The sequence below is a fragment of the Anas platyrhynchos genome, chromosome 6 (genome assembly GCF_047663525.1).
Source record: "Anas platyrhynchos isolate ZD024472 breed Pekin duck chromosome 6, IASCAAS_PekinDuck_T2T, whole genome shotgun sequence".
Lineage (NCBI taxonomy): Eukaryota > Metazoa > Chordata > Aves > Anseriformes > Anatidae > Anas > Anas platyrhynchos.
Window position 1 is genome coordinate 23,475,735 of NC_092592.1, and position 14,720 is coordinate 23,490,454.

The 14,720-nt window shown below is 44.6% G+C and overlaps 1 protein-coding gene across 5 annotated transcripts in view; it reads right to left on the reverse strand.

Annotated features, from left to right (window-relative positions):
- The window catches only part of PANK1 (pantothenate kinase 1), a 43,531-nt gene that overhangs the window by 17,272 nt on the left and 11,539 nt on the right, over nucleotides 1–14,720 (reverse strand). For 2 of the 5 annotated variants that reach the window (XM_038180860.2, XM_038180859.2), the window contains one exon: nucleotides 1,185–1,537. In XM_038180860.2, the coding sequence (XP_038036788.1) occupies nucleotides 1,185–1,520 (336 nt within the window). In that variant the 5' untranslated portion in view covers nucleotides 1,521–1,537. Of the gene's footprint in view, nucleotides 1–1,184; nucleotides 1,538–9,021; nucleotides 9,183–9,323; nucleotides 9,728–14,720 lie in introns of those variants that run through there. The other 3 variants (XM_027459771.3, XM_027459774.3, XM_027459776.3) reach the window with 3 other exon arrangements.

Sequence of the window (14,720 nt, forward strand, 5' to 3'; positions counted from 1 at the left end):
TTGCAGCACCCTCTTTGCCGAGGAATCAGAGAATTTTAACCATCTGGTAGGTGAGGGATATTAACAAAGGGAAAAACAAAACAAAACAAAGCCCTCTTGAGGATGCAGGAATGGGTGCTTGGAATTAAAACTGAACCAAACACAGTCAAGGACTGCATTCAACAGCAGTTGATAAATCAGCGTGACAGCTCTGTAGACTGAAGCAGCCACAGAAGAGCAACTGCTGTAACCTGTCTCCCCGAGCCATCCCTCACCATCAAGATCAGGTCAAAAGCTAGGGACAAGTGTTAGACCTTCTTGAGTAAATACTCCACGTTACTCTTTGACTAGTTTGACTGTAGCAGGGCATTTTCACATTTTTCTACAGAAATATATGAAAATACACCCCAACAGAGATACATACATGACAGGCAACTGCTTCGCAATGACTTGCTTTAAAATGCAAGTTGTACAACAGCTTTGTGCCATTTTTGCACAAGTTCATTTCTAAAGTGCACTCATTCTGGAGCTGAGACTATTGCTGAAGTTTGCACAAAAAGTATGCATCTCAATACTTCAGATTTACCTCAGCTTCCAGAGCTCCCTGGAGAGGTTATTTGTAAGTTCTAGGAAAGGTGGGACATTGTCACATGAAGAAAGGCAGTTCTTGAAGTGACTTACTCCCAGAATTGGAAATCAGAAGCAAGCTGCTATTGCCATGCACCCATACGCTACTTCTTTCCCTATTCCAGGCTTAATCTTCCACAATCTTGATTTAAGCCTCCAAAAGGACTAATACCAGGGGAAGGGAACCAGGGTGTAGTCTCCAGCCGGTACGGTTTCATTTCTGGATTTCCAATACACATACAGATGAACAGCTGTAGTCTCAGGCTTCAAAGATGTCATAATACACCCTCAGCTGACTAGGAGGTATCTGATCTCCACAGCTGCACTCTAAGGAGCCATTTACTGAAGACATCCAACAGTCATACTTCAGTGGAATACACAAGCCTCCCCACCTGCCTTTGCCTCCTCTATGTTCTCAGCAATTCTACCAATTAACAAATATGCATTGATACTGTTCGTCTTAATCATTTAGGATGAGCAAAATGCATTATTTTCTCTGCAAGTTTTAAGCAATAGGACTCCCATGACTTTTTTCTTCCAAGTACTTCCCACTGAACCCACACGAACCGTTCACATACCGTTCTAAAGTCCTCCTCAAATTTGTAAGCTCCACCTCCTGTGGCACAGAGCGTAGTATGCAAACTGGAGAAGTTCTTTTCACTACCCATCTGTATGAACCTGTGCATGGCACAGCTAGGAAAGCGGATGAAGTGCAGGTTTCCTTTGCGTCCACACATAGTCAAATTTTTCAGTTCGAGATGGACATCACGAATGCCAGTTTTGCCATAGGCAGTATTGGAGGTCAGGTATTTCCTAATGCTTTTCAGGTTCTCCACCTCCTCCTGTTCCTCTTCTGCAGTAATGTCCTTAGGTTCGAAGTAGACCAGTTTAACCAACGTTCCACCGATATCCATTCCAAACCATGGAAACGCTAAGGATGGGGGTTTGGGAGGAAAAAAAGAGAAAGCCACTGTAAATACACAGGTTAGCCACAGCACTTCAAATACCTGCTGAATGACAGTTTGGCGCAGTGCAAGTTACAGTATCAGCACCTGCTCCTAAAAGCTAGTGGTCACTCATGTTTCCAATTCACATGCACTCTCTAAGACTTCATAAAGCCTGTTAATAAAAAGAAAGAAGAAAAACCACCAAAAATCCTTCTCTGGAGAAGCAGGTTGTAGAATGCAACAATAATTTTTCCAGGAAAACATTTTACTCCCCAGTCAGCACCTCTTGATGGAGCACATTTACAGCATGACACCCGGTCTGACTCCCAGCACTGATTCTTAAAGTAAACTGGAGGGGACACAGCCAAACAGGAGAGCAAAATCTCTCAAGTCACACTCCCACAGCACATCTACAAACCCCCTTCTGATACGAACTGGAATTTCTGCAATGGCAATGCTCTGCCTGAACAGCAGCAACCCATGCCTCTCCCCTCGTAGTGGGAATCTCCACAACGCACCACAACCAGTGTCTCTGTCAGAACTACAATTATTGCATATATTAGAATAGAATGAGCTGTTTTAAATTCAGTGTTTAAACCCCACTGACAGTCATCTTTACAGAGCATAGATTCCCTTTCCTGCTGGGTGCATTAGCTATTATACAATTATGTACGAAATGCCACTCTCTGCTTCTCAGCATATAGATTTGCCCCAGCTGTCCCAGGTCTACAAAAGCCTTTGTACTGGTAGCAGCAAGAGAAAAATCAGCATCCTCTGCTTTCTACAACAACTGAACAAGGTTGGTCTTCCTGCTCTACTTCCATATACAAGCCCACATGCATTTTCAACAGTGGGCCAGGTAACTTTATGAAGCACTGAGAAGTAAGAACACAGAAGCTATACACACGTACTGCAGAAAGCAGCTTCTAGTAGCATTTCTTAGACAAACTGAAATTAAAAAGCACTCTAGTATGTTGCTGACGTGCAAGATGGATTTCAAAAAGAGTAGTCACGCAATCACCTCTCTGATTTCAGGGAGAAGCAAGCAGCCTTGACAGAAACACAATGCTACTGACTAGGGCATCCCAATTTAGTGCTGATACGAGCTCCAAACCACCGATACTATGTGCATCACTTTTTTTCTGCCAGTGAACCTAGCTATGAACGACTTTGGAAAAGAGATTTTAATAAGCACATGGGGTAGTGATCACACTGTTCTTCCTTGGGTGATCACAGAGCAGTATGAAGTTACTAAGTTTCAGGCTGAAAGGAGCTTAGAGTCTTACGTCTCACCACAAGGGTCTCAGCCTATGCCTCATTCTTGCCTAACTGAATAATTCAAAAGGCTAAGTTTCATAATTGTTAATACCAAGAGGAAAAAAACACAAACCTTTAAATGTCAGATGCTTAAAATGGCTTCTTTGCTCCATTACTGCATGCCAAATAATCAATTTCACCCTGCTTTCCATAAACACAGGGAGGGTATAATGCAATTAACTACAATAAAGTTGCTTCCTTACCACTCACTTTCCATAAGAGCACCTACTGTTACCTACTGGTAAAGTCTGGTTGATTTCGTTTTCCATTCCCTACAAGCTGCAAGACACCAAGACATTGAAATGAAATCCAATTTGATGTTTAGGAAGATGTGTCCTATACAGAATTGATGCATGTCGGCTCCCTGAAATGAGAAAAATTTGAAACAAGTGTTTTAAAAACAGACTTTATTTTGAAAGGGCGAAATATTTTACCATGTAGTAACCTGTAATTTGATCACTTCTGGAAGTAGAAGAGAAATACTTAAGCAAAAATAGCTGGGTCCACACTGTACAACACTGCAACGCAGTGGAACTTTGGATGTCAGTCCCAGTAGTGATTTGCACAAATCTTTGCTTAAGCTACTGAGATCTTTAATTACTTGTTGCACTGGAACAGTAAGTCTCCTCCACCTAGGACATATCTTAACTATGCAAGCAGGAAGTTTAATATTAAAAGCAGCATGGTTGGACTGTGGCATGCAGACCCAGCCTATTCCTAAGAATACACTGAACACCAATATTCTAACATTATGGACATGAACTCTGCTATAATCTACCTGCACTGGCAGTTGCTGTAAAGCTGTTGTGCAGATTTAGTTTCTGAGGGGGAAGAAGCATTCCTTCCCCTTATTAAATATAAAGCCAGTAATGAAAGAGTAAGTGCTAATAGCTCCGAGTTATTCATAAGATGTAAACGTCCTGGCAGTCATTTAACTTTGAGAAGTCATAATTAAATCATTAACAAACAAAAAATACTGTAAAACAAAACAGAAAAAAAAAACAACCACCACCACCAAGTTATGTCAAGTCTGTTTATTTCTTGGGATATGCATGCAATGCTCATTTAAAAAGCAAGTGGAAACACCAACTCTTTTTTCCAGTTTATTCTCTCCATGAATCTAAGGCTCTTTCCTTTTGCTGTGAGCCAAACAGCGAGCTGCAGAACAAAAAGAACTTTGCTCCTACAACAACAGCAGTTTTCTTTAGCACAAGTAAATAAAGAGCACAAGATCAGACCACAACTACTGATATTTCAGCTATGCAAGAAAACAGCTTAGTTTTCTTCACAGCTGCTAACACTGGTGATCTATTGCTAACCACTTGCAGTAAAGGAGACATATTTTGGTCAACTGGGACATAAACCAAGTGTCAAAGTACCTGATGAGTCCTGCTAAAAATTGAATAACCTCCATGTAACTGGAGTCACAGTACAAACTTCTGCATTCCAGTGGCTACTTCAACAATTTACTTGTTGTACCTCCTGTAACCATCAATATACCCTGGAACAAAACACAACACTCAAGCACCACCAGGTCTTTCCAGCATCTTTAGACAGCCCACCCTAGTGAGTTCTTCTACACTTCAGCTTTCCTGACTCGGCTAATGCAGTATCAACAGGAGCACACAGGCAGGCCTGGCTGCAGGTGGTCCTGGCTTCTCCTGCCTCCCTGAATGCAGACAGTAACACCATTCAGAAGCCACCAAAATTACAAGGTCCATCACTGCTGCAACCAGAGGGTATGAAGAAAGGTATCTGTCTCCACAGACCTGAGAGGAGATAGGGGGAGAAGTGTTATTTTATTTAACACTAGAATTTGATAACTTAAAATGATGCATCAAAGTTCAGTTTCTTGGGTAGTTAAAAACCAAAAATGCAAGAAGTGAAATCAGTGAGATCTACATCCTAGCTGATAGTTTGAGATAATTCATTTTTTGTAGTAAATCACATGATTTTGAGTTATCTGGACATGTTGCAGAATGCTTCTACAGCATAAGACGTGCACTTCTTAGTTAAAATTCTCTGATAAGACTTGTGAGCCGATTTGTCTCTTCTCAAAGGCAGTAAGCAGTATACCTATTGGCTCAATGAAATCTGTTATTGTAGAGAAAATAGAACTACCCTACTGTACCAGTGCATTGCAGTAAGTCATAAAAAGTGATAACACTGTGAAAGCTAGGCCTAGGTCCGACAGAAATGATACAGAAAGCATCAAGATGAATCATGCTGTCTTAAAAGCCTTGCATAAATCAAAAGCTCCACTTAATCTTCTTGTGAAAATTTATTCTCTGTATGTTAATAAACTGCACCAACTTACCGGTTTGTTAACTAGAGAGAAAAATTTCCATTACTCCAAAACTTAGCTGCAGAAGCATGTGACAATGCAAACAGAAGGTATCCACAGCATTGCATAATGAGGTAATCTGATGCACACCAACAGCTGTGCTATCTGGGGGAAAGGTTCACTCATGAGAAATTCCATGATACACTTCACCTAGTTTCTCCACAAGCTATGAACAATATGAACCCACAAAGCTTTTCCTATAAGGCACATTACACTTAAAATTGAACGTTTGATTTTTAATCATCCTACCACTAACAGAATTTAAGGCGGGGTCAGGGAGTATCAGCCTAACCTGCTCCTCCTCCACTACTCAGGAGATGTAAAGGAGAGCTCCTAAGCCACTCAGTAATATTGCCCCCAATTAAAAGGGATAACAGAGGGCAATCCCTTTCATCCATTTCAGCAATCATCACACAAAGGTAGTTGTGATGATCATCTCCCTACAACAGGCAGTAACACCTCTGCAGCCTTAATTACACAAACCTGGCTGGTCTCATTCAGCCTCCTTTCATCACTAAGGAATTCCCTTTCCCTGCGCTTGTCTGAATTGATTCTTTCCCTCAAGCGCAGGTACAGTATCTCAATATTTTTATCAGTAACTTGAGCGGTGATATCAATACTCTTTGATACCTTCACCATAAATCGCAGATAAAAGACCTTAGCATCTACTGCTTGTTGTCTTGTGTTTTTTTCCTGGATGCATGTGACGAAATTCTATGATTTCATTTACATCTTATTTCCATGGCTTGATGCACTGATGAGCTAAGAACTTCCTGCTTTAATTGGGACTGGAAGAGGGGAAAGAAAGCCAAGACTAAAAATAGAGGGGGGGAAACCAAAACGAAAGTCACGCATAAGATAGGATATTCTCCTCACAGCTTCTGAAAGCTGCTTTCCATTTATAAAGCAGTAATAGTTTACATATATATTTCAATCACTCCTTCCTATTTTGCACAGTTATTCTGAGCAATCCAAACATATGTTTTAAAATGGAAGCATTTGTTTTCCTTTGAACAAAAATAGAATATGTAGCTTAACAGATGAATTATAAGTGCTTAGTAATGGAAGTTTCTTCAAACCTTACACCCGCATTAAGTGTGGCTTTGCAGCTCATTTTCAGCAGCAAGCTCTTACTGAATGCCTGCCTCCTCGTCACAAAGATGAAGAAAAAAAATCTTAAATCCCAAAGCAGAGCTGTCTGTCACACAGGTGTGACCATCCATCCACATGTAGGTACCTCTGTTACCACAAACCTATTTCTGAAGACAGCAGCATGAGACTAAGTCACTACCTCACGGATAGCTTCAGAAGAAGACAACCACCCAAAAGCCAAATTCACAAAGCTGCAAGCAATGATCACGTGACAAGATTTTCCTTCTTGCATCTGACAGCGCCCAGCCCAATGGCAGCGAGAGGATCTAAGCTTCCCTCTCTTGTTGACAAAGCATTCCTCACGGTAGGGCTGGCACACGGCTGGAACCCGCAGGATGCTCACTCACCACAACACACCCACTGGTTCAGCTGGTTACGACGAGCCCCATTCCTCAAGCAGCCCTTACATCTGCCTACATGCAAATCGGCTGGAGACCTGAAAAGCAGCGTGCCTCCAGAAATAATTTACAAGATTAGAAAATGGTGGGATATTCCAACTCCTCGGACAAAGCATCAGCATCCAGCAGCACTTGTTCACTGTGTCAAAGAGCGGTAAGATCCAAACCATGTCACTCCCTGTGCTCTCCGCTAAAAGCCATTCTGTAAGTCATGGCATTCCACATTTAACATCACCACAACTGAAAAAAAAAAAAAAAAAAAGCTTTTCACATTGAAATACCCAGAATAAGTAGTGCTGCATAACTATGCTGCATCCATGCCCCATAGACGTAACGATGTAAATGCTGGCCAAAAGCATTATTTACTGTGGAGCTGCAACTTGTGTTTGATCGGGGCAGCTGTAAGGCACATTGGGTGTAAGTAGTCCTGCTGCCTCCAAGCATGCATTATTTGACCTCCACCTATTACCAACTGAGGTGTGGAGAGATCTAAGATACTGCTTGAATAGAGACCCCAAAACTTTATCTTAATTTCAGAAAAGCAGTCCAATTAAGAAGTCCAGCTGGATTCTTCCCTATGCGTGATGTAGAACAGTGCCATCAAGTATCTGTCTAGGTAACTGCCATGCGGAAATCTTGGGTCTTACTTGGCTACGGTGCTCTTCTGTGGAGATTGGATCGATGAAGGCACTTAACTGTTCTTCTTTCTTCTGTTCAAAGATCACATTTATACTGAACATGGTGATTTCAGCAGGCTTTCGGAATTTGCAGAATTCACAACATTTGACTAGTTTATCATCACCCGGAGCACTACAGAGCACAAGGCATCATAACAGGTATTTGGCTGTATTTGTTACACCAGGCTGCAGTACAGACAGGTAACAAACCTCAGCTCCACCAAGGGCCTGCCCCAGAGGGGCCAGAAAACTGGCAGAAGCCTGACACCCCCAAACAACTCACCTGGTTCAACCAAGAAAGAAACAAAGCCAAGACCAGCTCCTCGGCAGGAGGCAAGTTAGTTCCCAGATCCTCTCTCACCACTGAGATCAGCAAAGAATGTGTGTTTCAAGGGGAACCCCCCCTCCTCAGAGGGGAGAAGGGCTTGGGAACACAGAAGTCTGCTGCACCTTGGCAGGAAGTGAAATCATTCAAGAAAACATGCAATTTGTGAGGATTTGAAGGAAGAATTGCAACAGAGTTTCATTTTTGGAATATTGGGAAATGACAATTAGCTTCATCACCATGCAAAGCAAATCCCACAATCAATATTCAAGTCTTACACACCATGTGGCAACTGCACCACATTTTGCAATGTGTCCCTAAGCACAGAACAAACATCTGTAAAGAACAGGATTAAACTTAAAAACAAGAAAAACAGGACTGTGTAGTACTCTCTGGAGATGGATGCAGTGGGAAGCAATGCAGCACCAGAACGCGAGTCAGATTTAATCAACTTTTTAAGTTCAGGATAATGTGTTATCATGCTTTCTTGGAAGACTAATACTAAACTGCAAGTTAATTTATACGCTTTCTGGACAAGAATAAAAGGATGAGATCAGCAACAATTTATGCATTTCAAATGAAAGACAAAAATTGCCCACAAGAGAGTTTTAAAAAGCACTTCTTCCCTTGGCTGCTGTTTTCATTACAGCCCTCTTAGGAAACCCCAGAGCCGAAGGCTCAGCTGCTGCACATCCTGGGCAACACAACCACTGTCACCTGGGCTCTGCTGATTTTTCCCCTCAAATTGGGAGGGAATCAAAATTCCTCGTTTCTGTTTCACTCATGATTGCATGACCCCCTGGAAGCCTTATTCTTTGCTTCAGAATAGATTTAAGCATCATGAAGAGTTTGATATACAAGTGCTGGCTCTTCTTAGCTCCACCAGATGAAGGTGGAAGTTAGTTCAAGTTCTTTTGGTTTTGTTCTTAAAGGAAATTTTGGAAAAATTGAAGGAACTTTTGGAAACAGAGCCGGTTTGTGGCGGAGATTGATGGGGTCAGCAGCACGTTAGGTCCGGTGGCAGCCTGCTTTAGACAGCCACAGGTACCGCAAGCACCACAGCACGAACCGATACGGAGACCATGGTGAGGGAAAGGGGGAGGCAGAGCTCAGCAGAAGCGTTTCAGCAGCAGGAGGAAAGCTGCAGCTCCTCAAGGCTGCTCCTGACCATTTCGCTGTGCTGAGAAAAGCCTGTGAGCACTCAGTCCAAACCAAGAACCCCCCCGAGGGGCCCTGCCTCCCCCCCGCTACTCACAGCGCTGCTTGTGCACGATCAGCTTCATGGAGGCGGCACGGCCGGCAGAGACCCCCGGGAGCCGCCCGAGACGCGGAGCCGAGCTGAGGGCAGACCCGGGGCCGCCGCCCGCGTTTGTGCGGGGCCGCCGCTCCCCGCCCGCCGCCGCCCCATTGGCGCAGGGCGGGGCCGTGCCGGGCGGGCGCCGCCGCATTGGGCGAGCGGCGGGGGCCTCGCTCCGCCCGCGGTGGGAAGGGGGGGGGGGGGGGATGGCGGTGGCGACCGGGCGCTGCCGAGCCGGGCCTCCCGCGCTGGGCACTTACGTGGCCGGTGCCGCCTGCCCGAGTCCCTCCGGCGGCGCAGCCTGCACTTCTTGGCCGGCGAGCCGTGGCAGGACGGCGGCTCCGTGCGGAGCAGCAGCGGGTGCGGCGCCTCCCCGCAGCCTCCGTTGGCGAGCGGCTGGCCGGGCGGCGGGCGGCCGGCGTGTAGCAGCCCACCGAGCCGCGAGCAGGACGAGGCGGCGGCGGCAGCGGCGGGCTGGGCGCGGAGCTGCTCCCCCATGGCGGCCGCCTCGGCCCCTTTGTCTGCCGCCTCGGCCCCGGCTGGGCGCGCCGGAGCCTCCGCTCACGCCGCCCGGGGATGCGGCGCCCGCTCCCCCCTCAGCCCGGGGACGGCGCAGGCGTGGTGGCCGCAGCGCGCTGCGGAGGGGCCGGACCCGCCGCGCCCCCCCCGGCACCTGCGGGGCCCTCGGGAACGCGCCCTGGGGGGGGGCGGAGGAGGAGGCGCGCTCCCGGCACGGAGCCGGCGGCAGCGACCTTGGAGGCGCCCGGCCCGGGGCTCCGCCTGGCCCCCGCCCCGCCGGGCCGCGGCCGTGCCCTGAGGAGAAAAGAAGGTCGTTTGTGGGGTGGCCGCCGGCGAGCCCCGCGGCTCCTCCTCGCACCCGAAATTAGCGCTGTGCGCGGTGCCCCCGGGGCACGGAGCTGCGCCGACCGCCTCCTGACAGGGATGTCGCGCTGGAAAACGCCCTGGGAGGGAACGAGGAGCCCTCCTGCTGCCTGAGCCGGCCGGGCGATACGCACGGCACCGAGAATGAGCCGTGCGTGAAGCTGGGGAAGTGAAAAGTGTGTCTGCGAACAAACAGCACGAACGATTTTCCTCATAAAAACAATTTCTGGGGGATCAGGATTGTCCCCGAGGTAGCTGCCCTGAATGGAGGCAGCACACATTTACGGCTAGGAGCTGTAGGACTTCCAACTGTGGAAGTCACCAAGAGCTCACCACCTTACCGAATGACATATAACTCAACCCAAGACCACTGTTCCCTGGGCTGGCGTTCAGGGCCCTGCACAGCCGTGTTTGCAGTAGGCAGCTGGCTGGGAAGGGTTTGTACGTGGTATTTGGGACCGCTCAGGTCATGAGGAGTCCTTGCTGCTTCTGTCCCCTGCCCAGCAAAGGCTGTTGCCGTCTCCATCTGTGACCCAGGAGCTGACCGCACACACAGCCAGCCTGATGCAGAGCAGATCTTCCTCCAAACCTGTTTTTCTCTGCAACTGCAGCCGAAGTGGGAGTAGACGCGTGGGCACTTACCACAACACGATGAAGGGCGGCAACTTTTTACCTTACCCCACCAAAGCAAAACCACTTTTAATTGCACGCTTATGTTTCCTTGTGGTAGGAGAAGCAGCCTTTCTGCTGACTCTGCAATGGAATGTAGTACCTGGTTCAAGTTCTGCATCCAACCTTAGGCACTAAACTTCCAGAATAACTAACAAAGGATAAAACAACAACACTGGAAAGGAAAGATTTGAAGGAATATTCAAACCTGGAATGGGTAACAGCAAAGGAAATATATTGTGGCTGCTGAGAAACAAGAAAGAATTCATGAATGTTAGCTGCAGTATGGGAATTTTGATTTAGATGTGAGGCAGGTATTTCCTACAATGAAGTCAGAGAAGCATCAGATGCTTTGAAGGCCTGGCCTAGACAACTTTTTGAGATTCGTTCCAATCTTATATTTCTAGTATTTGCCTAATGTTTTGCTGTAGACACTGCACAATTATGTCCAGGGTAGAAGTGGAATGGATTGTGCTGAATGGAAGGAGGAGGTTAGGACAACATTCTGTTAGGATATGATCCACATCAGTCACAAGTTCAGAGGCAATACAACAAGAGGAGTGTCACCCACAAATAATATTGGAGAAAATATAAACATGGAGAAATGTTAGAGTGGTCCAAATCAATCAACAGGTTTTGCATACAAGGACAGATTCCATTCTAAGTGCACAAGTTGCCCTAATCTTGTAAGCTTTCTGTCAGGTATCAACAAAAACACTTTCCAAATTTTTTGCATTACTGTGGAAAGATTACATTTCAAACTAATGTGCTGCTTTACCAAAACAATTTCAGACTCTTGTATGGACAAATATCACACGAACTGATTTATGTACTTCAAAATACCACTTTTTTTTTTGTTTGTTTGTTTTAGTTTACATTGCTTCATTTTGAAAAGCTTTTAAAAAGATTTTACATAGCCTCTCAATTTTAGTTTCAGAATTCTTCCCCTCTTCTGTAATGCAAATTAAGACAAAATGGATAAAATTAGATGATGTTTAATGCATCGTGATGACCTGTGAGGGTTTAAAATGAAGGCATCTCATGCCCTGAGGTGTACATAGTATTGCTATAGTGTAACTAGTCTAACACTGACTCACTGCATATTATTTGGATGGCAAACATTTCATCCATTATTCCGTTCCTGCCTGCACTTCAGATGCCCAGCTTTGTATCGCCTCTACTTATTTGTTCATAAACACACGGAACCAGGCTGTAATATTCTAACTCTATAAGTCAGTTCCATCAAACTAGCAACCACATCATGGTTAAGATACTTTACCACAGGAGCAAAAGCCCTGTACCCCAAGCCCTACAGTTTCAAGCCCAGTGGCAATGAGGGGAACAAAAAAAGAACAAACACACAAGCAAAAAACAACAAACGCCCATATTCAAGTGTCTTATCATCAGGCAGGCAACTCTGCCTGAAATTTTCAGGAATTTCTTGCTCATTCTGTGGGGCTCGCATATCCCCACATTGAGGCAAAGCAGAAGCAAGCACCAAACAGGTGCAGGCCACATGTAAACCCAGTACCCGAGAACCCCTCAAAACTGCAACAGAGCACTAATTCAAAGCCAGTCAACTACAAAGCTTTGGTCATATTCTGGAGAAAAGTGGTAATAAGGAGCGACATCTTTTTATAAGAAGCAACATCCTTCCCGAATTATACAAACCATACTATGCAATGTGAAGAGTGTAAGGAAACAGACTTCTGGTTTAGCTGCCTGCAGATTTATGTCCAAGGGATTGCTGGCACTCTGCCATTCCTGCTTACATTTCCATTCAGGTTACTTTATTTTTATCCTGTTTGTATACTACAGGAATGTCATACCAGTTTATACCAGTTCTTATTCAATTTTTCCTCTTAGAAAATAAATACAGCACAGCTTAATTAACATTAAAAATATTAGGAACATTGCTTTCAAAAATCAGATACTGTTGATTTGTTTCAGCTACATTCACATATTCACACATATCTGAAGGAAAGTGCCACGTCCACGAGTCCAGTCCTTTTTTTCAGATTTCTTTTCCGATTTCTTCAGAACCTGGGGAGGGATTACTTTTTTTTTTTTTTTTTTTTTTAACTGAAACCATCCATTCTTTCCCTCCCCACCCACCTCTTGGCTCTTTTCAGTTATGCCTTCTGTGACACTTAACAACTGTTGATTTTGCAAAGAGCTGCTCTGTTCCTCTACACAGCCAAAGCTCATCTCCCCACCACTTGGCTCAAGGGAGAGAAAGACAGAGAGCAGCACTCTAAGCAGAAACCTAGCATGGTGGTATGAAAAGCCATCAGGAAAAATGTTCTTTCACTTCACTGATGACAAATTGTGCACTGATAGACCTCTAAGCCCAAGCTGAGTGTCCAGGCAAGGCAGGACGAAGGCTGCCTGGGAAGTTTTTCTAGGACACGACCCGTATATCTAACAACACTAGCTAAGACATGGGAGTAACAGTTAAGAGAGTACACAGGCATAGTCGGGCCTCACCAGTCTGTCCATTCAGACTTTTTGCTGGCTGAGTGGTTTCCACAGATATTCTCAGGAAGATCTGAGATGACGTTAAGTTTGTGGTTGCCCTCTTTCAAACAAACTGAAAAAAGCATGCAGCAGCCACAGAACAACAACCCTTCCTTCCAAAGCTTTGCCTGCCAATACCTCTGTTTCTCTGTGCCCAACCAGACAATTACATCTTAGTTTACAGGTGTTTACTCTCCAGCAGAGCTGTTGGTGTCCATCTTTTATACAAAACAAAAACCTTCTGTGGCTTAGTTCAGACATTTCAAATAAAACTCCCCTAATCGGTAAACATTTAAAATCAAGTCCTTGATTATTGCTTAGGAGTACAAGTCAATGATAATGAAGTAGGTGTTGGGGATGAATCATTGTTTTCCATGCCATAGTTCCTATTTTGCAGTTTGCTAAAAAAAAAAAAGCAAAAAAAAAGCAAAAAAAAAAAAGCTGAAACCAGGTAATGGATTCAAACTATTACATATATAAAAAGCTGAAAATCTTGTTGCAAATACACTCTCCTTTGGCCCCATTCGTTAACCCACTCTCTCTTTGCTTCCTGAGTACTTAGCTCAGCACACTTATCTTTACACTTATCTTTAAATACACAAAATTTAATTGGAAAACATGCAACTTCACAACCCACTGATTGAGAAATAGTGTTCATCATTGTAAAAAATGATTGCGACAAGTGGTGGAGCTTTCAGCATAGAAAACAATGGCCTTTGCTCTATGACTGCTACCCTGTAGACAATTATCCTCCTGTAAATACACGTACTGGTTTTGCTTGGCTGAATATATTTATGGTGTTTCTTTCAACCCAGTGTTTTTATATCACCCATTCATCAAAACGCCATTGGTAAAGAAGTGACAGTTTCAAAACAAGCACTCTGCAATACAACAACAGAATAGTTGACAATTACAACTGACAACTACAAAAAACTCTTGCTCATCGAGCACTACCAGATACAAAAATTACCTGGTTCATCTGTCAAAATTCAGCTGCACTGAGATTTTCCACTTGCATTGTTCTGTATTCCCAGTGCTTAAATGCTGACGTGAAATTCCCATGGATATTAAAGATCATGGATTAAGTTAAAACAGGGGACCGGACCTATGCGGGTATGTGGGAGAAGAAAAAAAGGCTTCTCTCTGAACTGTTCTGGCCAGACATACCTTCAATCCAGAGAGAACTGGATTAGCTCTCCAAGGACATAAAGGACACACGTTCCCTCTTCCAAACATTAGTTTCCTTCTTCCAAACTAGTCCAGTCTGTGAACTGCATAAGGGAAACATCACACCTTTGGCATTGCTCCTCAACCACCTTCAGGAGCAGGGAGATGTCTGTCTGAACGAGCATTTAAGCACAGGGCAACATCCAAACACCACAACTAAGACTAGAGTTAAACCTTCAGTACCTCAACCATATGACTTTGCTTTCAGATAATTAAACCAAAGGTTTACCTATGGTTTTGATGCTGAAAAAACACTTTATATAAGTCCTTGTGAGATTAAACTAAAACGACAGACACTAAAAACTCAAAAGCTAATCTTTTTTTAAGTATCTCTTTAAAGTCCATGTTTGCAAGGAACTAGA